Genomic DNA, 23,670 nt, shown 5'->3' with positions numbered 1-23,670 from the left:
TTTCTTCATCATTAGGAGATGTTAAGTACGAGTAATAAAATAATTTAAAAATATATTTAGTTTTTATGAAAAAATATAAATTAATTTGTTATAAACGCAACCGGGACGTATCACAATGAATTGCAAGTTAACACAATAAAAAAACATTTAACATCAATACAAGTTCTCTTTTCCACATTTTTTCCCTAGAGACGACCTAACTAGACTCCTGCTTCGATTTTCTTTTAATACAGATTTCTGTTCAGTCTTCGAGTATGAATATGAATGACGTTTCTTCATCACTGAAGTATTCTTAATGTTATCGCCAGTTTTCTTAGAAAGTTCTGATTTTTCTCCCACGCTGTAACGTCCAGTATCTGTTTTCTCAGTATACTGACTCGTCTTCTGATCACCAATAGAAGCTCTTTTGGTAAAAGTGGTTACTTTATTTTTAGATTCAAAACTTTTACTGGCGGCCAAATTCTTCCCCGAATTAATCAATTTTTGCTTTACTAATCTTGGGCTGAAATGTTTTAAATAAAAACCTATCAACCTAAAGACTCAAATACTCTTACCTAGAATTAATCGAATTGTTTAATTTCCCCAATGAAGAAGCTGAGTGTGAAGTTTTCGGAGTGCTTGGAGTGGATTGTGCCATAGGTTTTAAGTTTCTCTCGTTAACTGGAGTACTTGTTTTTTTCATTTTATAGCTTGACAAGTTTGAGTCTACTCTAGTGGGTGTTATTTTGAATGCTTCACCTTAAACAAACACTGATCAAGGATTTATTACACAAAACCACCATCTTTTGAAAATAATGTAACAATTTTAAAAAATTATGGCGGCACCCCCATTTGATTAAAAAAAAGGCAATTGTTAAAACTACAACTCACTCTTTCTAGCCATAGTATCAACTGAAAGTACGGCCTTCATTGGACCTTTCTTCATGTTAGACAACTTCGGTTCTGTCTTTCTGGGTTTAAATATTTTGTTGAGGTCAGTTAAGCTTCTATTTTCATTACTGGACAGAGAGCAGTTGCTTTCAGTACTCTTACTACTCAAATTTATCAGAGACCTGTGGTTTCTATTAAATTTCGGTGGTAACATTTTGGGACTAACAAAAGTTTTTTCGGAATTGGCTGATTTTGATTTCATTGACAGGTCTAACGGAATGCAATTCTCATTTGATTCAATCTGATTAATATTCGATTCAGGAGTATTTTTCTTTCTCAGATCTAAAACTTCGTAGCATTCGCCGGCTTCTGAAATTGCAACTTGTTCACTTTCAATGGAAGAATGACCTGAATCGTCAAAAACACAAGATCGTGATTTAGTACTAGCACTGGAAATAAGGATTTCAGCCAGGCTACTTAAAAGGTGTTTTCCTTCAGATTTTTGTTTTTCGCTTGGATTATCGTTGTTTAAAATTTCTGATAAAGACGTCAACATTTCCATTGCACCTTTAGATTTTGTTGAACTATTGCTTTTACTGCTCGAATTCAAATCGTCATTTCTTGGAGAAGTTCTAGAATTATCTTCTAGTAAAACATTACTCTTATCTTTAGGAACCTCCTGCGAAACCGAAGATGGTAAGAACATCTTATCCACGATTTTGAACACTGTTTCCTTGTCAACTTTAACGATATCTTCATCTTCAACGAAAACATTTGCAAGATCCTCAGGTTCTTGCGTAGAATCCAAAATATTATTTTCCAGTGGATCTGAAAATTTAAGTCGATAATTAATGTCTAAAGTTTCACTTTTATTTTTAATAACAAAAAATATAATCAAAATATGAATTTTTATTTTTGCGTTTATTTCATTTTTTTTTTTGCCACAAAGTATTCGTCCTATCATTTTACCGGTACCAATTCAAATAGATTACAGACGTTGGGTCATCTATAAATAACGCAACTTATTCCAAGTATTTACGTAAACAAATCATGTGACTGTACAAGGGACGAAGAATCTTTTTACAACACTATGTAATTAATCAACGACTGCTCTCTCACAACAAGAGTTCTGCACAGGTTACGAAAAATAAAAGACAACGGACCATTTTTCATTCTTTCTTTAGGGAGGGCGGGCTGCTGTAGACGTCCTCAGTCTTCTCAGCTACATTGGTAATAATCCAAGATTGTTTCGGAAGGATGTGGTAGGTACTGAGTGGTGGAGATACTGTGCGACTATTGCCAGTATCACGACGTAATAGTGTGGAAAAACCCTTGGCCACAGTGCTAGGCCCGGTTCTAATAAGTACTATACAATGTACAAGTACTGTACAATGTTAATATACTATTTTTACGCCGAATAGAAATATTGACAAAAATCATAAATCACACCAACAAAGAAACAGATCTTAAAGCACCCCATCGGCCCATCCGGTAATTTATGGTGGGGTGTTAAATAACCTCAGCCAAATATTTGGCGACACTCAACGGGCAAAAATGACGGTTTCTTACCTGTAAGTGGATTGTAAACTGTATACTGGATACTATTCCAAATGACCTTTATTTCACCATGAGGCTACCAGAGTAGAGCCCTCGTCGCTGCGAATGAAATTTGCTGACTTTAAAGCCAAAAAGTTGTATAAGTTGTGTAGGAGTTTTGCATAACATTTCCTTTCAAATAATTGTGCAAGCTCCAAAACAGGTGCTAATATGGAATATAAATGAATAACTTAGGAAGTACCTATGAGTGAGTCATTATTCCACATCCAAAGTTCTTGAACTATAGTAGCGTTTCTTGTGCGACATACGGCTTTACGTTGACAGAACTATGTATGTTAAGCCCATATGAATGTTTCTGTTCCAACTCTACCTTAAATCTCTCCATTGACCACAGTAGACTTTCTCAGTAATGGTCTCGTTGGGATGGACTTAAAGCTAACAGCACACAATTCCATTTATTAGAGGTCGCCCAGCGGTCAAAATTCGACCGTTTTCATTAAATCTTTAAGTTTGAACGTTACTGAGGTTTTTTTGGCGGCAGCGGAGTTCCTCCCGGCGGTCAGAAATTCTCAGGTCTTGTAGCAGGTAGTGAACGGTAAAGGATTAGCGCTGGTGATAAGAATGATCGGGTTGAGTGATGAAAGTATCATTTTCATAATCGATGTTGAAAAAAATGTTTTAGTTTAATTATCTATACAGGGTGTTAGGTAATGGTCTCCCAAGAATTTCAGAGTTTATCAGGGAAAATGTAGTCGAAAACCTTTATACCGCTTTTAGATAAATTGAACCGTTTTCTGAAAATAAAATTGTTCCCTGCTGTTTTGGGACTGCTGAAATCTTGCTTTGTGCACGAAAAAATCTTGCATGTTTCAATTTAAAAATGATTGCTTGGTAACGATTTGAAATTTACTACTGTCAAAGCCTACACTTTGACTTGGTCTATCTTTTATCCGTCACCTGCAAAGATACAATAGTTTACAACGCCAGAATATTCTATCGAGGAGTATGCAGATATGCATTTTGTGTATGGGGAATGTAACTGAAATGCCAATGCTGCTGTCCGAAGGTATGCTTATGTAATGGCAAACGGAGGATATTTTAAGCATTTATCCCACTAATTGTGTAAATAACTATTATTATGAATGTTTTCAATACAAATACAAATCAATAAAGTTACACAGAAATTAACGAATCTTATTAGGGTCAGTGCTCGATTTCAAATCACTTCAGAAGTTGATCGAGATGTGGTATCACAAATGAAGCTGCACAAATAATTTCAGTTCATTGCAGCAATAACCTCAAGGTTGTGGTGAATTTAGATAGATAAATATTTCGAATATAATTATTGATTTTGTCAATAAAAAATGCAGTCCTGCTAGTTTTTGATGATCTATTATCCAAGGGAAATATTTAAAACCGAAACGTCATTGCGACAGTAGGTACTCGAAAATCTGACATGAGGCATTGTTGTTTTTGATTGCGAAGCAATTGACTTTCATTACAAAATGTTAACTATTTATTTAATTATCACAACAATAAAATGGTGCAAAAGCTCTCAAACAGTGGGGCACTATTTAAAATTTTTATTTTTAAGAAAACCATTCATGTTAGGAAAAAATGGTGTTAAGGTTTTCGACCACATTTTCCCTCACAAACTCACCCTGAAATTCTTGGGGGACCATTCCCTAACATCCTGTATATTAATACGTGAAGGAAAACCTTTGTACCCCTTTTTAAGCAAATTGCGCGCACGGAGGAGTGTGAGATTTGGCATAGTTAAAGTTTATGTGGAGAAGGAGTGCAGAAAGATTAAATTAAATTAAAATATACAGAGTGTCTCCCAAAAAAGAGACAAATCCATAGCTCCCTTATTTATCGGTGGATTTTAATTATCTATACACCAAATTAAATGGTTGTGAATAAGCTACAAAATCGGGTACTAAGTTCACGTAAAACCCAATTGCTTTAAGGTTAAACTGTCAAAATATTTTTTTCAAATACGGACACATACTTTTTTTAGTAATTCTGATAGAGATTTTTAGTCTCAAAACAATAATGTATGACATGTGTAACCTCATATAAAAAAAATTAAAAAAATAACACTACATTTTGAAACAAATGACGAGCACCAAGCGAGAATCTATCAAAATTCATTGCGTTACAACGTAATAAATTAACCAAATTAAGTTAGTTGAAAAAACAAATGACAGATAATGTTGACTCAAGTTGCAAAAAACCAATTTGGATTTGCAACAGCAATTTTATGGCATTAGTCGTTTGAAATTACTTTAAAACTGTACTTATATGGAAAATATTCAATCCAAACTATGATTTTCTGGCCTTTTTGTGCCTTTATTTGGTTTAAAAATATTGAAAAAATGCTGTTGCAAATGACAAGTGGTTTTTTGCAACTTGAGTCGACTTTATGTAATAACATTTGGGATTGCACGTACAGAGCACAGTTTAAGCATCGACGATAGTAGCATTTTTTAACTTTTTTTTGTATTTTGGGTAGGTAAGTGTACACTTGTGATACACTATTCTCTTTAGAATAAAAATCTCTATCAGAGGTGTTAAAAAAATTATGTGTTTGCATTTGAAATTTTTTTTTTTGCCAGTTTAGCCCTGAAGCCCTTGGACCTATATGTGAATTTATTAGGGCTTTTTGTAGCATATTTAGAGCCATTTAATTTGGTGTATAAATAATTAAAATCCTCCGATAAATAAAGGAGTTATGGACTCATCTTCTTTTTCGAGGACACTCCAAGAGGAAGTTTATTTAGATTATTCATAAAAAAAAAACTCTTCGGAGTGAAATACAAAATTCTTTGACTATTAGTGGTTTGCCACCACATAAGTTAGTATTGAAAGTTAATTGCACGTTTTACTGATCCGAAACTTAAATACAAAGGAAGCATTACTCTATGGAACAAGAATACGCATCAAGTTTAGTATAAATTTAACATATTCAGGTACTATTTTACCATTTAATTTTCAAAGAAGTCAATTTCCAATTATAGCTGCATTTGCGATGACAATAAATAAGTGTCAAAAACAAACATTCGAAAAAATTGGAATTTTATTGAGGCAACCAGTTTTCAATTGTACGTCGCAGCAAGTAGAGTTCGATCATTCAATGATTTGAGATTTTATATTTCCGAAATAACGGCCACGGGCATTTAGCAAACGATGAAATTTTTTGTGTACAAGTGTACACTTACCTACCCAAAATACAAAAAAAAAAGTTAAAAAATGCTACTATCGTCGATGCTTAAACTGCGCTCTGTACGTGCAATCCCAAATGTTATTACATATTTGTCATTTGTTTTTCCAACTGACTTAATGTGGTTAATTTATTATGTACACTTGTATGAGCACAATTTTGGCTAGATTGCCATATCGTAAACCTATCTTTTAATTGTTGTTACTTAGAAACCTGTAACAAAACCCGTGATGATAGCTGGATTTGATCGATGTATTCTTCAGAGATTTTAATGTGTATAAATGTTTTGCTTTATTTATTACTTTATTAGGCATGTATTACCAATTACTACAAACACGATTCAAGCTTTTATTCACAAATTTATGGAAAAAAGCAACTCTCAACAATCTAACAACAATTTAAAAATTTATAAAAAACAGTGTTCACACATTTAACATACATACAAAATGTCAGTAATACGTTTTCTTGGAAACGATTAATTAATTTTATCCCCATTTACAGTAGCTCTCAATACGTGTACGCTTTTTTTTTGAATAGAAGTGTACATTGTAACGCAATGAATTTTGATAGCTTCTCGCTTGGTGCTCGTCATTTGTTTCAGAATGTAGTTATTTTTTTCTTTTCTTATATGAGATTACACATGTCATACATTGTTGTTTTCAGAATAAAAATCTCTATCAGAATTACAAAAAAAAAAAAAATGTGTTCGTATTTCAAAAAAATATTTTGACAGTTTAACCTTGAAGCACTTTGGGTTTTACGTGAATTTAGTACGCCGTTTCGTAGCTTATTCACAACCATTTAATTTGGTGTATAAATAATTAAAATCCTCCAATAAATAAGAGAGCTATGGATTTGTCTGTTTTGTTGGAGACGCCTTGTATATTATACATAAATTTTATCTTTCTGCACTCCTTCTCCACATAAACTTTAACTATGCCAAATCTCACACTTCTCCGTGCGCGCAATTTGCTTAAAAAGGGGTACAAAGGTTTTCCTTCACGTATTAATATACAGGGTGGTCCCGATATAACCTGCCAAAAAAATTCTGGGTGATTAGAAGGATCTAACAAGTCCAAAAAAACCCCCTTCGTTAGGTCCAAAATAATGGGGATAAATTAACCCCTATCCACACCCATTCGACGCTGCTGACCACAAAAATACGTACCTACTCAGGAATTAATTGTTGCTGTTTGTAAGTATGACAGTATCTAAGCAACATAGGTACCAGAATCGTTTATGACAAATCTCAAATCTGACAAACTAAATCAAATTAATGACATTTATTGAAAACGCTGTACACTGCGTGCGTTAATTCACCAGCTTATTTAAGTACAAAAGCTGATTTTGTAGACTGAGCTGAATGAGTAATAAATAAAGTGGTGTTCCTGAATGTGTAAATAAATGTAGAGGTAGTGTGTGCAAAATTGTGGAAGATCTGTGTAATAAGAGTATCGTCTTAATTGTGGTTAAATAGCCAAAATAATGTATTGAATAAATTTATTTACACTTTACATATTCGTACTTTCAACTCTAACTGAGAATATCTACTAACTAATGAAAGGTAAACTAGACTAGAAACATTATTTTATAATAAATGTTCTGTGTGCCTTCCGTTGGCATTTAAGCACATTTGAGTACGCTGGTAACAATTTTCATAAACAGAATTCAGCATTTCTGGGTTTTTACGAATCCGGTTCGCGGCGTCTGTTACGCGTTTCTGGAGTTGGCTTTTTGTATTTATTTCAACTTCGTATACCAAATCTTTCGTGTGGCCCCAAAAATTAAAATCCAGAGGGGTTAGATGGAGGATCGGGGACGCCATCGTATTGGAATCAGTCAGAACCAACCTCACATAAATGCAGATGTAGCTCCACAAAAGTACAACGAGACGGAAGGACTCCTTCAGGAAAACGCTCGCCGTATGGTCGCCTTGCCGGTCTTGAATTACCACGTGTTTCGCCATAGAGTAAATGCAAATCGGCGTATTCTTGTTTCGTGAATTACATAACTTTTTGAAGGATTCGCAAATTTACAATTAAACTTGACAAATGTCATAGGTGTTGCAGGTACCGTTGCTAAAGAAATCGCAGCCAAGTAACCAGAATTACCTTTTTAAAACCGATTAACTCATTAGCGTACAGCAAATTTTGACCAAATTTTCAATTATTTTTATCTCGAAAACGAAAAGACTTTTACTAGAAACTTTGTTTGTGTATGAGTTCTACTCATCGTCACCTATTACTGGATTTCTTCTGGCAGGTTATATCGGGACCACCCTGTATAATTAGATATCCAATCTTTGGGTGAAGTTCTTGTTTTGCCTATGTTGTCGGTTGACTTCTTGACAGGTCTTTGGCCAATAACCTTATTGTAAAAGATTCAATTGTCGTTCTTTTACAATCGTTCTCAGAAACCGTTCATTTTCCAAGCGAGAGAGATGAGGTGCAGGTAGAAATTCATGAGGTACACACTGAACCAGTTTTTTCCTATCTTGTTATGACTTAATTGAACAGAGTTTCTCAGTAAGTTTCTCAATAAGATTTTGCTCTATCATGGTCCTTAGGTCATCTAACTTCTAAAATCATCCAAATTCTAACTTTTGGATCGAAAATGATAAGAGTGCTGAAACTATCGGTACCCGGTTTCATTTACGGTTCTGCCGTTGAAAGTCCAGCACAATTTTTCTTTATTTACTACGACGGCTTTAACTGAAAGATAAAACATTCCGACTGTGGTATTCCAATTAATCCATTATTGAATGACGCCAATGCATTAAAAATCAACAAATTTCACTGAAACTGCACATATTAGAATAAGGATTAAAGGTTCAACATTATTTTATTCTCCTATGTACTTCCTTCCTAGTGTTAACTCGTGCTGTTGTCATTTCTTGATAAATTATATTACATATTTGCGGAATAACCCAACATAAAAAAAACAGAATGTGTCGTAAAGACGCACGATAGAAGAGAAACTTTTGTATTACAGGGAAACATTGTAATTATTCATCAATCACTTTTAAATAGCATATTCACAACAAAATTGTATATTTTAATGAAGAAAATAAATTATAAACAACGATAACACTAACAATATTGCAATGCGTAACTCACTGTTCATTTTTAAGCCTCCAAATGAAAGAGAGGACATTATCGATAAATGCCGTGAGTGTGACAAAGACAGAAGTATACACAATTTTAAGGGATGTTTGTATCGTGTCAAACAGATTAACTTACATTTAAGTGAGATGATAATATTGGCGCAACCGTTGTGCGAGACACTGCTCCCACTCGACCCGATAGTGTTTACCCCCACCACTTTTCGTCACACAAAAAGGTTGCCGATCAGAATTTCAAGACCCTCCCATAAAAAGTTTCACTTCAAAAATACTGTGTGCATTGATATTTGTTTCAGACAAAAGTAGTCATAAGAAGATTTTAATAAATAACAGACAATACTTTATACATGTAGTAAGACTTTTTAAACGATAGAATAGATACTGTTTAAAAATTTTCATTTTTGCAAAAGTTCTAAATTAAAACTACCAAAAGTAGCTTCTTTTGCAAAAGAAACTCTAAAAATCAACAAAATTGTATGTAAAAATGTTATACTCACTACTACATAGTTACAAACTAATTTTTACAACAGTGTTACGAACTTATGTGTTTAATTAATTACATACAGGTGTCTCAAAATGAACCAGCATAATTTTAACCAGGAGCTACTGGCTTATTATTTAAAAAATTCTATCAAAAAATAAAATTACATTTAATTTTTGAGGTATAATTTTTTTTAGTCTACGTTGTCCCAAAACCTCGTAGGTAAAATTTCGGCACATTTTAAAAATACGCCCTTGTACAGGTGTCTCAAAATTCGCGAAATCCAAATTATGAGCTTGTAGGGGATCACTTCAGTATGGAAATAAAAAAAAAATGGGACTCCTCCCACAAAGATACAGTGGTCTGAGGGTGCACTCTTTGAAGTGCGTTTTCTTCAAATACAGGCTGAAAAGTTCATTGTTTATTGTTATTCATGATGTAGATGATTGTGGAAAATAATAACGTAAAACAATTTTTTGAAGAATAGCTTTACTTTGGAGTAAAAAAATCTTAAATTGTTGTAATTTTTCTTAAAAATGGAACGGCAACGTAGTAGTAATAGTATTTTGTCACTGTTGATATGAAGACTGCTATGTATTGAACAAAATTAAAGTGCTTATATCTTCTTCAAGAAGAGCGAATTTTTTTTTTCAAAGTATTTTTCGAGCTCCACTGGGTCCTTCCCTACCACGCTCTGAATTCGGAATTTTGAGACACCTGTACATATATCGTATTTTATAAAATGTACGCCAATGCGAAGTAACCTCTAGGAAATATGCTTAAAACAAGGAAACCGCATTGGTGTACATTTTATTAAATACGATATACAAGGTGTCTTTTTAAAATGTGGCGAAGCAATTAAAAAAAATAGTACCTCAAAAATTAAATGTCATTTTATTTTTTTGACAGAATTTTTTAAATATTTTTCGTGTTCGACATGAAGCCAGTAGCTCGTGGTTAAAATTATGCTGGTTCATTCTGGGACACCTGTACAACATGAACTTCGTTAACATTTATGTATATAGAACATATTTAATTTATAATTACCGTTTAAATCAGTACCTACTACTTAATTCTAATTTAGAAAATAATCCAACAACTCACCCAAATTTAAAATGGATCCATCCGCAATTCGAGCTGCTATGAGACTTGCTTCCACAAATACTGAATCGTTCTGAAAATATCATTCTTCTGATTACCAATAATTCATAGTCTAAGATTTTAAAAATAATTGTACAGTGCGAGCTTAAGGAATAAAATGAAAGAAATCAATGAACAGGGTCATTTGTATTTCTAAATGGTCATCCTAACATCAATTACATTTTTCAGTTCCATTCAGTGGCGACGCCAGGAGGGGGACAATTCAATGTTATCAGTAAATTTTGGTTTTGGATTCCTTTTTTTTTAATCGACCGATTTAAAAAATGCTTTCATTATTGATAGATAAAAAGACCTTTCAAAAAAGATAACTGGCCCTGTTGCTATTTAAAAATTTTAAGTTGCCACCCTCGCGCCGCAACTGGGTCGAATATAAGTGTAATTTATGCAAAAATATTTAGAAATTAAAATTTTTAATGTCCAAGGATTTTTGCCTGTAATAAACAATAAAACTTTAAGGAATTCCATTCCTTACTTTACATTAGTACTGTATATTTTATAAAAATTTTAAAAATACTTACAAATCCCTCATTAGCTTCACTGAAACTAACAGCTTCTGGAAAGTCATTTTCTAATATCTTGGAATTATTACATTTATCATCTTGGGCAGATTTCACACTAATTTGTCGAAACTCTTTTAATTGTGGTTCTAATACAGTCGGTAGAGAGCTAATTCTTCTTTGTAATTTATCACTGTTACATTTTTTACTAAGATCTGTATGTGTTGAAGATTTTTTAAACAGTTGCTTAATAAAATCAGATGTATTGTGTAATGCATTATTCATAATATCTGTTGTATTGCTTGAAAATGAATAAAAAGATGGATTTATTGAAGAAATGCTAGAGCTAATAGATACTGTTGGTGTGTTTAAAAATGCACCATTCAAAACAGAATTAATTCTGTTACTATTAAAACTTGTTTCACTTTTCCTGTTATCAAAACTATGTAAACTAGGATTTGAATTAAAAGAACTTTGCTTTAAAAATCCCATGTTCAAAAGGGAATTAATACTGTTATCATCATTTACTGTAGTGTCATCTAAGTTAACGATAACATCACATGTTTTGATATTAGTGATACCTAAAGATTCTCGACCAATATCCAAATTATTTAAATTAACTATCCCTAATGATTCACGTCCAAAGTCATCAACAAGGGGGTTGTGCAAAAAACTTAACGATTCTCGACCAAAATCTGGATGATTAATGTCTATTATGCCCAAAGATTCTCTACCAAAATCTTCAAATTGTGACAGATTGAAAACATCTTGACGGGCATCAGTACCATCAAAAACGGACTTAAAGTGGAATAAAGTACTGCTTTCTGAAGATTTTTTTAACAGACTTTGGCCAGCAAACTCCAAATTATCGCCCATCCTGATTTACAAAATTAAAAAACTACATTAATAAAAAATTATGCCAAGTATAAAAACTTACTTTTCGTAACTGAAACGTAATTACGACTTTATAAAACTTAATATGTTACACACTGAACATTTTTGGGTTGAAAATTAGGTGATTAATAATTGGAAATTTAAATACAACACTTTAAAACTGTTACATCCGTTATTCTACTGTTTTGTACATTTAAATGAAATGTCTAAACTTCAGATTTCAGAATGACAACTTTACAACAAAAAAACTCGTCAGATACAGGGATACAGCAATAATCAGAATAGTTAAATGATAAATACATAGAGGGCCACATATTAGTAAACATATTAAAATTACTAGACATATATCTAGTAACTTTAAACATATTTTAAATATTTTGGTAGTATTGAAAGTTGGAGCAAGGTAAATGAGCGCGAAAATTACATTTTAAATATTTGATATTAGTGATATTACCGTATTTACTTGTATGTTAACGTATTTGTAATCAATAAAATATTGATAATCAACATATGAATATGAATTTGAACAGGAAAACACTTTGAATATTAATAAACATGAATAAAATGTAAACAGTTTTAATAAGGTGGATTAATTTTTTTCGAAAAATACGAAAACTGTTTGTTTTTTTTTTTTAAATTGGAACGAACTGTGCGCAGTTCATTGTTATTACAACGTAAAATTAATGCTATTTGGAAATACGCATCAACACTAAAATTTAATTTTGGAACAGTTATTTTGGGAGTAGTTGTTTTTAACTGAATTTTAAATTATATAAGACGGCGTGCTCGCTGAATATTTACATCTACAAAAGAAAAACAATGAGAAGAGGTTGTTGGAAAGTTGATGACAATGACGAAGGTAAAGATTCCTTTGATTATTTTTATAACATATCTTTTTATATTTAATGGAACTTTAAAGGAACTATATCAAGTGAATTTCATTTGACTTAGTTCTTGTTACTAGTTAATTTTAAAATGATTTTTAGGTACGGTTACGAGTACATTTTACAAGCGTGATAAACACCATAAATTCTCTCACGAATTATGGAACGAAATGTATCAGTCCAAAAATACGGGCTCGAAAGGTATTATTTTTTCCAAATTAACAGCACATTAAAAACCATCAAACATTCACTAAAAGATATTCACAGAATAGTAGATTTAATTCTGATTGATTTTCATTTTTAATTTTATCATACATTACAAGCAAAATACGATATTTAAAATTAAGTGAATCATGCAGACCGATTCACTCTGTCAAACCTTTGTTATGTTGTTGTTGAATAATGTTTAAGCGACATTTATACGTCCCCACAATAAGTTGGTCTTTTTAGCAATCTACATTGACCTGGAAGAAGAAGATCAGAGAGAGGAGAATCGTCAATATTCGCAGTGGTCCAATTTACCGGACTTACTTCTAGAAGAAATATTTTCTTACTTATCCATAAGAGAAAAGTATTATGCTAGTTTAGTGTGTAAATCCTGGTACCGGGCATTTTATTTACCCTACGTTTGGTCTCGGTTTGTTCTCGAAGACAACACACTCACAAGAGGCAGATTTAACTATTACTCGGGATGGCAGGTTGATATTATAAGTCTGAAATGATCTATACCTACCTAACTAAAAAAAAATGTTGTAGTACGTCTTGGATCATTTGAGAACACAAACGTGCTTATCACAGGTTGGCAAAAATTTTCGAATGTTAACATTTGAACCCATGTTAAATTTCTACAATCTATATGAATTCATGAATATGATTTCCTGGTGCTCCGAACAGTCTCAAAATAACGATAACCCAGAATTTGCAGCGGGAAGAAATATTCACACATTAAAGTTTACGTTTCCCTGCAACATGACTAACAGAGACGACATCGAAAGAATTCGACTCTTCGGTACAGGAGGAAAGTTATTGGCGGCTTTGAAACGACTCATGTCTAATCTGAAAAAACTCAAAAGACTTGAACTAATCGATTTAATGTTGGACCCGAAAGAAGCGCAATTTTTATTAGATGAAGTGTGCGAAGGCTGTTGCCTAACTCTGCAGACATTATCTGTAATAAACACCACTCGAGTTCAATATGAACTTTTCCACGTAGGAGTTTTCTTAAACCTAAAGGTAAACAAACACCTTCAAGTCTCGTAATTCTCTTAATTTATAAACTGTGGTTCAGGTCCTGTATATTAGTCCGCAAAACCTTGGCGATGACGTTATCGAACTCCTCAGTCATACAAACATCGAACACATTCATATCTTACAAAACAGGTACACTCCCAACGATATCAATATAAAGCCAGTTTCTTACAAAACCTGGAAAACAGCACGTAAGAACAATCCCAATCTTAAAGTTCACCTGCAACTTGAAAGTGTAAAAGAAAAGGCCATCATATGGCAGCAGGGGGCGCCAGTAAGCACTGTATTGTATGACTCCCCCCATATCAAGGTACCTACAACAAACTTGATGTGTCAATCGAGATTATGACTTTCGTTTCAGCTAAGAACTGATCATTTAATGACTGTCATCGAATTCTACAAAAGCACTCTTCGAATCTTTGGCCACAAAAATATTCCTCGATTTTACCGCAGTAAATCCTTCCATGAAAGGGTCGATGGAAGTTTAATGCTTCTTACAAGGCAATGTTTCTACTTGACGACTCTAGTACGTACCACTTAATTAACATTTAGTTCTTAATCTTGAGTCTTTTTAGATTGTCACCGAAAGAATTTCAACCGCGACGGCATTACTGTTGGCTTATACTGGCCGAAATATCAAGTATCTGTTCATTCGAGGCAACGCTGTGATACTTCGTTGTGACTGGCCACAAAGTCCTGAGTGGAGTGACGAGTTTTATGCTTGGCTCAAAGTAAGCAGCCGTTCTTACGAGCTTGTCGAAAAAGAAATCAGTCAAATTATGGGACACAAATGGCAATTTTTAACTGACAAACAGTTTAAATTTCTACAATGCAATTTACACGAGTTTTAAGCCTACCAATTTGGCATTGCATTTTGTTTTATTCATACAACTTGCCACATATTCTCTCCAAATCAAGTGATTACAAAAAGCTTTAATAGTTTAGCCTTGTGTGATTTGTGATATTATGTAAATTTTATAAAGCTTAATGAGGATAAGCGTCAATTTACATATTTATAGATAAATAAAGAATAAACAACCCTATTTTCGTTTTATTTTTACTCATGTTTAGGTATGTTAATAAACATTTGTGCATACATGTGTCCCAACGAGTCGATGTTCCTCTGCATAATAATTCTCAACGTGTTGGTGTACATTTCGGTTGGTCTCGACAGAGTCGGGTCCCTCCAGTGGATTCCGTTCGAGTCACACACGAACAAAGGAGGTGAAGGTATGTGATCCCTCATGTAACACCATACACAATCCTTCAAAATTGCTACAATCTTTAAAGAAAAATTGAATGAAGCTGGGTAACCAAAAACTGAAGAAACTCACCTCAAAACATTTCAAATTAGGCAACACATCTCGAATACTGCACAAAGGTGGAGGCAACAACTGGCCCAAAGCCATCACATCGATCACTTTAATCGTGGTGTTCATTAAAGCTTTGTAATTTTCGGTAAAATTAGACTTGCTTTGTTCACCCGTACTTTTCCACTGATGTATCAAAGTGGCCGTTAAAGCTCTTATCAGGACTGAACAATAGCAAAGAGCTGGTCTGTATACAGCTACGAAACTTAACAAATCCCATAAGACCGGGGCGTTTGTAAAGAGGCGCCTAATGAAGAGATCTCTTTCTATTGTGACTTTAGAAAACTCTTCATCGGGCCACGGAAGACCGTTGTACATCACGTCGGGACTCACAAACTGGACCAAAAGTAACGAAACCAGGGTTACACTCTCTTGTGAAACATCAGAAAATTTCACTTCAGTTTCTTGGCTGAGAGAACAACAAGATTTGATAGCGTTGATCAGTTCCGAGGTATTGGCAGCAACTACATCCGCCGGTAGATCATTAGTAGTAAGAAGTTTTCTCTTGCCGGTTCCGATAATGCCACCGTTGAACACCGACGAATGTTTCGTCAATGGAATAGTCTTATTCTAAACAAGTCATTACTATTTATACAAATATACACAAAATCAACTTACGATTTTTTTGTTTTGTTTCAACAACAGTTTCTCTGAAGTTTCGTCAAATGTTGCGTTGTTTTTGGCACCAAATAGAATATTGTCGTTTCGGAATAACGCCCTTTCTAGCAACTCTCGCAGCGCTAAAACTCTGGCAACTTTCGAATGGGTGCACAGTCGACGCAACAGTCGATTGATTCTTTCAAAACCTTTCGTTTTTGAGCAAGTACCTAAAGATTGTTTTTAATAAATAAAACACGAGAAAATATAGGAATTACCTTCGTGTGTACAACAAATAAAAAAATAGTTAACAGTTGACTGTGTCAAATTCAAAATAACTTCAATCGGCAAGTTTTCCATATTGCTATTAGTGGGAACATCCAAATAACTAAGAATTTCTGATATGATGTGAACGTATGGCATTTCGTCCTCAAATAAAGATGTCACACTAGCTAAATTTGTTAAGATTGCCTTTGTGACAATTTGTGAATTTAATAACGAAACTCTGTTGCTTTTTTCCCATCTACAAAATTAACTTAACATCAATTTAAATAAATACTGACACAATTCTTACTTTAATAAAATTAATAAATTCTTCCACATTTGTGTGAGATCAGTATCTCCCTCGTTTCTCACAAATCCGTTTTCAACATTTCTGCTTAAAATCTGTTCTAGTACCACTGAAAAATATCCTCCCTTTTCAGCATACGGCCAGGAGGTTTTATTTATTAATTCGTGCGTTAAGATTTTCACCAACAAACTCAAATGTTCCAAGGTTTTGGAATTTTGAAACAAGTGTTTTATTGATCGGACTAATATTGAGGGATTGCGGTGTCCTAAAAAGATGACAATTTGTGCAGCAGCTTGCGATCTAACTTCCTTTAAACTTAACAAATTCTCATGGACTTTGTCCAAATCATGTGTAAATGAAGTCATTATTTCAATATGCTTGTCATTACGTACACTTTCATCAATTCTATATATTACATTCTCTACAAGTTCATAATTTACAAAAGTTGCAAATATACTAATAATATTCGTACTTACGTAAAATTTCAAGCGATTTTTCTTTAATTACATATATAAGGGGATCGTTTAAATTGTAATCGATTGTAATACAATCCAACAATAAATTAATAATCTGAATACCGCCATTATCACAGCTCAGTATTAGGGTTAATAAGAGATCCTCTAAAATTTCATTTGACCCAAAATATTTGCACCAATCCTCCACAAAAGGGTACAGTTTACATATCACTTCAACAGAAACTGTAAAATAAATAAATAATAGAGACTTGCTGAGCTGCGTTATCAATTACACATTACAAAAAGTTTTTTTTTTTTTTTGTGGGTAGGTGTTCTGCGAGACTTCCCCCAATTTTACTTAATTCCTAATTTCATTTTTGAAAACTCACTTATTAGCATTATTATAATTTTATATTACTATGTTAGATGTGAGCAGCACCAGTTCTTATTAGATAACAAAAAATAATCACTTACGTATATGTTTCATATCATTACAAATCGATGAAAATAAAGTTGATGACAAAAAAGATAACTGTAATATGAAAGGCACTGTTGCTTTCTTCTGCAACTTAGTTGCATCAGGATCTTGGACATCTTGACTTATACTCCACTGAAACATGATAATATATTGTTTCTTCAAATTTGTATAATATTAACTTACTAGAAACATTTCCAAGATTGCAGATCTGATATCATTACTGTGACTCCCCGCTAGATGACCCAAAATTCCCACAACTGACCTAAGCTTGGGAGAATTACTCCCCTGTTCATATGACTTAATTTGACAAAAATCTTTTAAACCACATGACAAAACTCTTGTTATCACAGTGTTTGGAAAACAACTCCCCACATGAGCCACCACCCAATCAAAATTAGGTGAATGTTTAACAGAAGTGTCCAAAAGTGCATTAATGCAGGTTTCTGTATCTGAGTGCATCAAACTTGACAAGCATTTTGTATTAATATCTACAAGAATTTTGGTCGCTCGACAATTCATCCATAACTGCAATGTTTCATTTAAATCTGAAAAATGAGGGCATAAAAATAAATTTTTAAATATCAGTTTTCTTCTACACACTTGTTGATATGTGAGCCCTTCCAGCAAATTTTGTTGATATTTCCCCTAGCAGATCTAAAGACCATGTACTAACAATAGGGGCCCATGCTGTAGCATTGTCAGCAACAAATCCAATTAAAACCGAATGAATTTCTGACACTACCGCTTCGTCAGTTTCAGAGGTTGTAGGTAATTCCCCTGTTTTAATCTCTGTCTGTAAATAAATGTTAATTCAAAATATTAACACGTTTAGAACTTACCTCAATCGCTTGAATATAATATGATGCAGCTTCCCCGAAAACATTACTAAAATATTCGAAAAGAGCTGCTCGAGCAGCTGGGATATTTTTTAACAATCTTAAAGCCGTTTTTGTCAAATCTAGCGGATTGCATCGCTCTAGCTTCAGGGCTCCTTTTATGAAAGTGTGTAGTTCATTTATTAAATCCTGTTGAGGAGCGCTGCGTATTACCGTAGCGTGAGACATCATTTTTAAACATTTAACACTTATATTTTTACTTTACGAACTATTACAATGTTTTTGTTTTTACTTCAAACAATTTTAGGTTAGAAAAATGTATCAGTTTGTAAGTGGCGCTAGTGAAATATGAACCAGATAAATTAAAATAAAAATGTAATCCGTACGTAAAGTAAGTATGAAAAACGAGAAACTTAGTTTTTCACGTACTTTACACTGATTAAATATGAAATTTTCATATTATATTTCATGCTTGAGGTTATGTTTTTGTTGTGGCGCCATTTTCAAATTTCTACTGCACTTTGAACGGAATACCCGTAAATTTAACTTTGGGTAAAGCGGATTCATCCATTTTTAATTGTAATTCATGTTTAATGAAATCTGTCGAACGTCGCGGGTGGTAGAATCTCGTATCGCTTCTATCCAACGACACGAGTGGTTCGTAAAACCAACCGTAACTGTAAAGCAACTGTTTAACATATTTTCAAAATTTTAACCACTTCATTAACCATTGATTCTCGGTTAATGGCCAGGGATGTCTTTCTCTAGGAGTATCATATTTAACTTTCTTGATTTTCTCCATAAGAATCGGATCGGCAACGTCATTACTTGGCCCTTCATATTTTGAGTAAAACTTGGTAGTCAGCATAGTTTCTACAAGATTGTCCTTGCATCATAACTAACAAGTATACCTGGTCGTGGTAGATCTTACTATTAAAGTTTGGAGTGTACGTGTCGTACACCCTGAAATAGTGTAGATCCTTTTCGAAGCGTTCTCTTAGGAACGCCGCCATTTCTGTATTTAGGAAAGGCATTTTCAAAGATTTTATTATACAAGAATTTTGATCAAACACAAAAATATAATTTATTTGTCAAATTTTGATAGGTTACATGCTATCTTGGTCATTTTCCCAAGCCAAAATCTTATTCATATTTGCGATTTTTTTTGTACTCCAAGGTTCCAGCGGGTCTGGCGAGTCTTCATCATCTGATTCAAAATGGTCGTTAGCTGAGCGACACGCTCTTGGTTCGACAATAGGTGCCACTCTGTAAAAACAAATACCCGTGGAGTGCATCACTAAAATCTGATGAAAAAGATGCACAGTTATTTACTCTAACTGCATCTTTTTCAGGAAAATTATTTGAAATTACTTATTATTCTTTGCCGTTTTGCTCCGCTTTTTTCTTTTGGGTTTAACGTTAGACGACTGAACTTCGGCACCCTGTCCTGAGCCTTGCACTCGTATTGTTTCAGAAATTGTAACAGACCTGAATTTTACACGTTATAAAATAGTTACCAATACTCGCATGTAGATACGTACACGTTCTCTTCTCCTAAAGCCACATCAATATTGATTGGTCTTATTTGAGCTACGTCAACGGCTTGTTTCAAAGACTCCTTTACCAGTTTTATTCGCTCTTCGGCATAATCCAAATCAGAATTTTCACTATTTTTGTCATTAATTTCATTATTGACTGTATCTGTTGAGCTCGATTGTGAACCCGTTACTAGTTTTTTCTTATCTGACGCTTTGGATTTCGCTGAAGAATTACGCAAATTGGCCGATTTTGCCCGCCTAGTCCTTGAAATCTTCCCCAATAGTGGTGGCTCTGTAACTGTCAACATTAAAACAAGCGGGTACGAACAGGTCACGCACCCCCAAATCCTTCACTGTCACTGGGATCCAAAGCCGCATATTTTTTCTTGATTGTTTCTTCCACTTTCCTCACGAACGTCTCAGTTCCGGCAAATATTCCTGCTAGACTTTTCACACTCTTAGTTTGTTGCTTCGCTATCGTCGTTTCCTCGATATTTTCCAAATTCGCAGCTGACAACGCGAGAACTTTTAACTGCTCCGGATCAAAATTGCTGTTGTTCGAATTTATCACAAGTTCTCTGAAAGGGTCTTCAAGAGTGGTCACCTTAATATCGTCTTTTTTAGATACGAGATTTTGAATGTACCCTTGGGATTCGGTAAGTTGTGAGACAGTACCGATCATCGCCAGCGCACCTACTCCTGCCCCGGCTATCGCTTTCTGTTGGACACTTAGTGCCGAATTCATCTGGTTATTCACAGTAACCACATTCGTGGTAGTAGTGGTAGTAGCTGTTGTGGTTACAGTGGTCGTTGTTTTGGTATTAGTGGCCAAATTTAAACCTTGAGAGGCCCCAACGATATCCAAATCGTGAGTGAACGCCATCACATCCAGTGCCGTCGTTAAAGCGTCACCGAAACCCCCGGTCAGATTAGGTCCCTGGGGATCATGAAGTGGATCCTTCACAGACCTTTTTACTTTAATAGGTGTGTTTATAGACTCTCGTCCCCACATGAGACATCGCATTTCTTCTCCGGTCAAACCACGTTTTTTCAGAGCATTTATTGTGACTTTCCCCACCCTCTAAAAACGCAAGACGAAAATTTAACTGTATTTTTTTACCCCCATCAAGTACCTTCCAATTTGCTACTGCACCCTTACGTTGTTTGGCTCTAGTTTTACTTTTTGATTTAATAATTAACACTCCGCGTTTTTCTGTACTGGGATCTTGTTCACTGGGACCTAGAGAGATGCTGTACTCTTGCAAATAATGTTGGGCGTCCGCTTGTGGTATTGCTCGCTCTAAAGCGATCACGATTTTAGCCCACTGTTTCACCCATTCCTTTTCACTTTGTTCGATAACATGGGCATAAGTATTACCCATCATGGCGATCAACATGTTTAGCAATAAAATTGGTACAAATACCATGAATATTGCAAAAACTGTCTTACTAACGGCTGGATAAGTAGTCAGAGCTAGTTCCTGGTACTACAAATCGTATAGGTGTAAAGTAAGGTGGTTAAAGATTACATAAAATTACGAATTGCTTACGTCATAATTTCCTAAGGTGATCTGAAACAGTGCCATCCAAGTGGTTGCATAGGTGTTGTATAAAGAGGTTTTAACTCCAGGGAAACCCTTATAAAGAAAATAAAACGATTGGGAAAAACCAAAGAGTACAACAGTGTAAATCATTCCAAAAGTTAACATGTCTCCGGTAATCATGCTGTAGATCATTGTGACAAATGGACCAGTTAAACGTACCGCCCTAAAATCCGAGGAGTAAATATAAATAGTGCGATTGTTAATAAACTGACCCGGCAAAAAACATAAGAAGAAACCAAGAACCAGGAACAGCAAAACACAAAATGGCTTCTTCTGTTTCTCTATCTCCGTAAAGTCTGTACGGAATGCAGGCCAAAATTAGAAAGTTTGAAATAAGAAAGATCAATTTCGGTGGAGAGTTAGACTGGAAAAGATGCATTTGCAAAACAAAAAACATACATCAAAAAAATTGACGTTACTTGCTGCTTTAAGAATGCCATAACTCCCTGATTTCTGATTTCATCCCCTTGTTGAAGAATAACGTAACTCAGTACACCTAAAATGGTGGCAACTTCACATACATATCTACAGACAAACCGAATCAGAATTGGCGTAGTCACACGGACGAATTTACCTGGCTATGACTTTGACATCATCAGACCATGCTAAAAGAGATTCGTCCGGATCATCCGGTCTCAAATAAACGGCCAAAGATAAAAACAACAGATGAACGACTAAGATGAGGAGTCGTTTTAAGAACTGATTCTAAAAAGAAATGTCATTTTAAAATTTTCGATTTATTTTCGAAAGTACCCGCGCAAATGTTTTCCATTTTTCTTCCAAAAGTCGCTGAATAATCCCTCCATCCAACATGTCTAAATGTTCTTCCTTGGTTCCGTTCAAAATTATGAACAGGGCCGAGTTCCAGTCTGGAAATAATTTGTACAATTTCATTACACATTCCTGGTTTTGCTACCAACTTGTACGTCCATCCGGTAAGAGAGTATCCAAGGCGTTTAAAAAATATGCGGAACACGTGATATTACTGTATCTCCAAAATTCCTTGGCTGAAAGTTCCAGCATCTCTCTGAACACTTCGGCTCTGCCTAATTTGCATGCCAACGTCAAAGGTGTCAACCCAGCTTTATTCACGATTCCGTTACTTGCAGGAAGTTTAGGGTGTCTCAACGCATACCCGAACATGTCCTTGAATCGGAAAATAATCCACAAAATTATTTGTACGTTTAAGTCAGAAAAATACCAATTTATCGCAGACCACCACCATATGTAGGATCATGTTACCAAAATTGTCCTGGTAGTCCGGGTGCGCTCCACTGTCCAGCAACAAATTGTAAACACTTTCATTTGCACAACACGCAGCCCAAGCCAAGGGGTACTCCCCTAAGTAGGCTAGACCTTCGTAGTCTGTATGTTTTGCCGGTTTTTGCCTTTGCTGGTCTCTCGGAAGAAAGAAACTTCCTACAAATGAACGATGATACCAAATACCGAATCATCAAGTTTAACTTTCATTACCAATAGCTCTCTGATTGACGTTTGCGCCTGCCTCAACTAAATCCTGCACTAACTCGTTGTTATTGTACGCGATGGCCAAATGTAAGGAACTTGCCCCTAAATATTCTTCACCTTCAACGACGTCCATGGCCAGTTTTGGAAAACACTTGATCAACGTTCTGGCTAGTCTCGTGTGTATTTTCGTATCGCAAATTATGAGAACGTGCAGAAGAGATTCTCCCAAAGAACCTCTGAACTGCATCTGCCAACAGGCTTCGTGATCTGTCCATTTAGCGAGCGGATCGTAACGACTCAACGACGCCTCAATTGGTAAAATGACTTGTTCGTGATCTCGAAACTTCCACCTCAAATACTCAGACCTGTTAATAATTTGCCCTTTGCCTTCTTGATACATCAACTGTCCGAATTGTTCACGCATTAACTTTTCGACTTCCGCTTGACCACCCTGGTTGTAAGCGTCGATCAACTCACCACCTAAAGAACTGACTAATGGGTGACTTATAACGGGGTGCACTTACCCTTTTTATAATTGGCTAGTTTGTAAAGTAAACACTGGTCTTGACCTGAAGCTTGACTGATAACGCGGTCCAAAATTGAACCCCCTTGGAACGTATTTCCTTTGCGCTTCTTACATGGTTTGCATATTTTCGCCCCCATTTCAAAACAGTATGATACATTGTGATCAATAGCAGGTCAGGGTGAGTAAATTATGTCAAGGTAGATAGTGCCTGGTACCGGATGGTACGCAGAGCTTTTGTTTTGGACATGTAAAAGACAAAAACAACACCAGATGGCGCAAATAAAACCCGCCG

At 34.7% G+C, this 23,670-nt stretch overlaps 4 protein-coding genes across 5 annotated transcripts; 1 reads left to right on the top strand and 3 right to left on the bottom strand.

The window, feature by feature from the left end:
* Positions 1-35: 35 nt before the first annotated feature.
* LOC138126920 (uncharacterized) lies at positions 36-12,067 on the bottom strand. Its single transcript, XM_069042740.1, has 6 exons — positions 11,848-12,067; positions 10,932-11,787; positions 10,357-10,426; positions 871-1,698; positions 555-738; positions 36-502 (listed from the first exon to the last, which is right to left on the bottom strand). The coding sequence occupies exons 2-6, from the start codon at positions 11,784-11,786 to the stop codon at positions 154-156; spliced, it is 2,286 nt and encodes a 761-aa protein (XP_068898841.1). The 5' UTR covers position 11,787; positions 11,848-12,067; the 3' UTR covers positions 36-153.
* A 291-nt stretch (positions 12,068-12,358) lies between these two features.
* Positions 12,359-14,976, top strand: LOC138126924 (F-box/LRR-repeat protein 21). Of its 2 annotated transcripts, XM_069042746.1 has the most exons (7): positions 12,374-12,663; positions 12,791-12,889; positions 13,139-13,386; positions 13,445-13,921; positions 13,977-14,246; positions 14,298-14,462; positions 14,512-14,976. In XM_069042746.1, exons 1-7 carry the CDS (start codon positions 12,624-12,626, stop codon positions 14,785-14,787), a joined length of 1,575 nt encoding a protein of 524 aa, XP_068898847.1. In that variant the 5' UTR covers positions 12,374-12,623; the 3' UTR covers positions 14,788-14,976. The 2 variants fall into 2 exon arrangements, with proteins under 2 accessions (XP_068898848.1, XP_068898847.1); XM_069042747.1 differs by lacking the exon at positions 12,791-12,889 and having other exon boundaries at positions 12,359-12,663.
* On the bottom strand, positions 14,968-18,755 carry omd (integrator complex subunit 5 omd). Its single transcript, XM_069042734.1, has 10 exons — positions 18,247-18,755; positions 18,008-18,200; positions 17,591-17,952; positions 17,404-17,539; positions 16,951-17,172; positions 16,478-16,895; positions 16,182-16,426; positions 15,925-16,133; positions 15,271-15,876; positions 14,968-15,218 (listed from the first exon to the last, which is right to left on the bottom strand). Exons 1-10 carry the CDS (start codon positions 18,472-18,474, stop codon positions 14,994-14,996), a joined length of 2,844 nt encoding a protein of 947 aa, XP_068898835.1. The 5' UTR covers positions 18,475-18,755; the 3' UTR covers positions 14,968-14,993.
* Positions 18,756-19,302: 547 nt separating this feature from the next.
* iav (transient receptor potential cation channel subfamily V iav) lies at positions 19,303-23,661 on the bottom strand. The gene is made up of 14 exons (XM_069042733.1): positions 23,377-23,661; positions 22,859-23,332; positions 22,587-22,804; positions 22,306-22,531; positions 22,139-22,254; positions 21,960-22,090; positions 21,805-21,910; positions 21,598-21,749; positions 21,332-21,548; positions 20,915-21,268; positions 20,121-20,862; positions 19,785-20,073; positions 19,615-19,731; positions 19,303-19,509 (listed from the first exon to the last, which is right to left on the bottom strand). The coding sequence occupies exons 1-14, from the start codon at positions 23,513-23,515 to the stop codon at positions 19,350-19,352; spliced, it is 3,441 nt and encodes a 1,146-aa protein (XP_068898834.1). The 5' UTR covers positions 23,516-23,661; the 3' UTR covers positions 19,303-19,349.
* Between the last annotated feature and the right edge of the window lie 9 nt (positions 23,662-23,670).

The sequence above is a fragment of the Tenebrio molitor genome, chromosome 3, assembly GCF_963966145.1.
Source record: "Tenebrio molitor chromosome 3, icTenMoli1.1, whole genome shotgun sequence".
Lineage (NCBI taxonomy): Eukaryota > Metazoa > Arthropoda > Insecta > Coleoptera > Tenebrionidae > Tenebrio > Tenebrio molitor.
The sequence above is the reverse complement of the archived record's forward strand: the minus strand, read 5'-3'. Positions and strand labels throughout refer to the sequence as shown.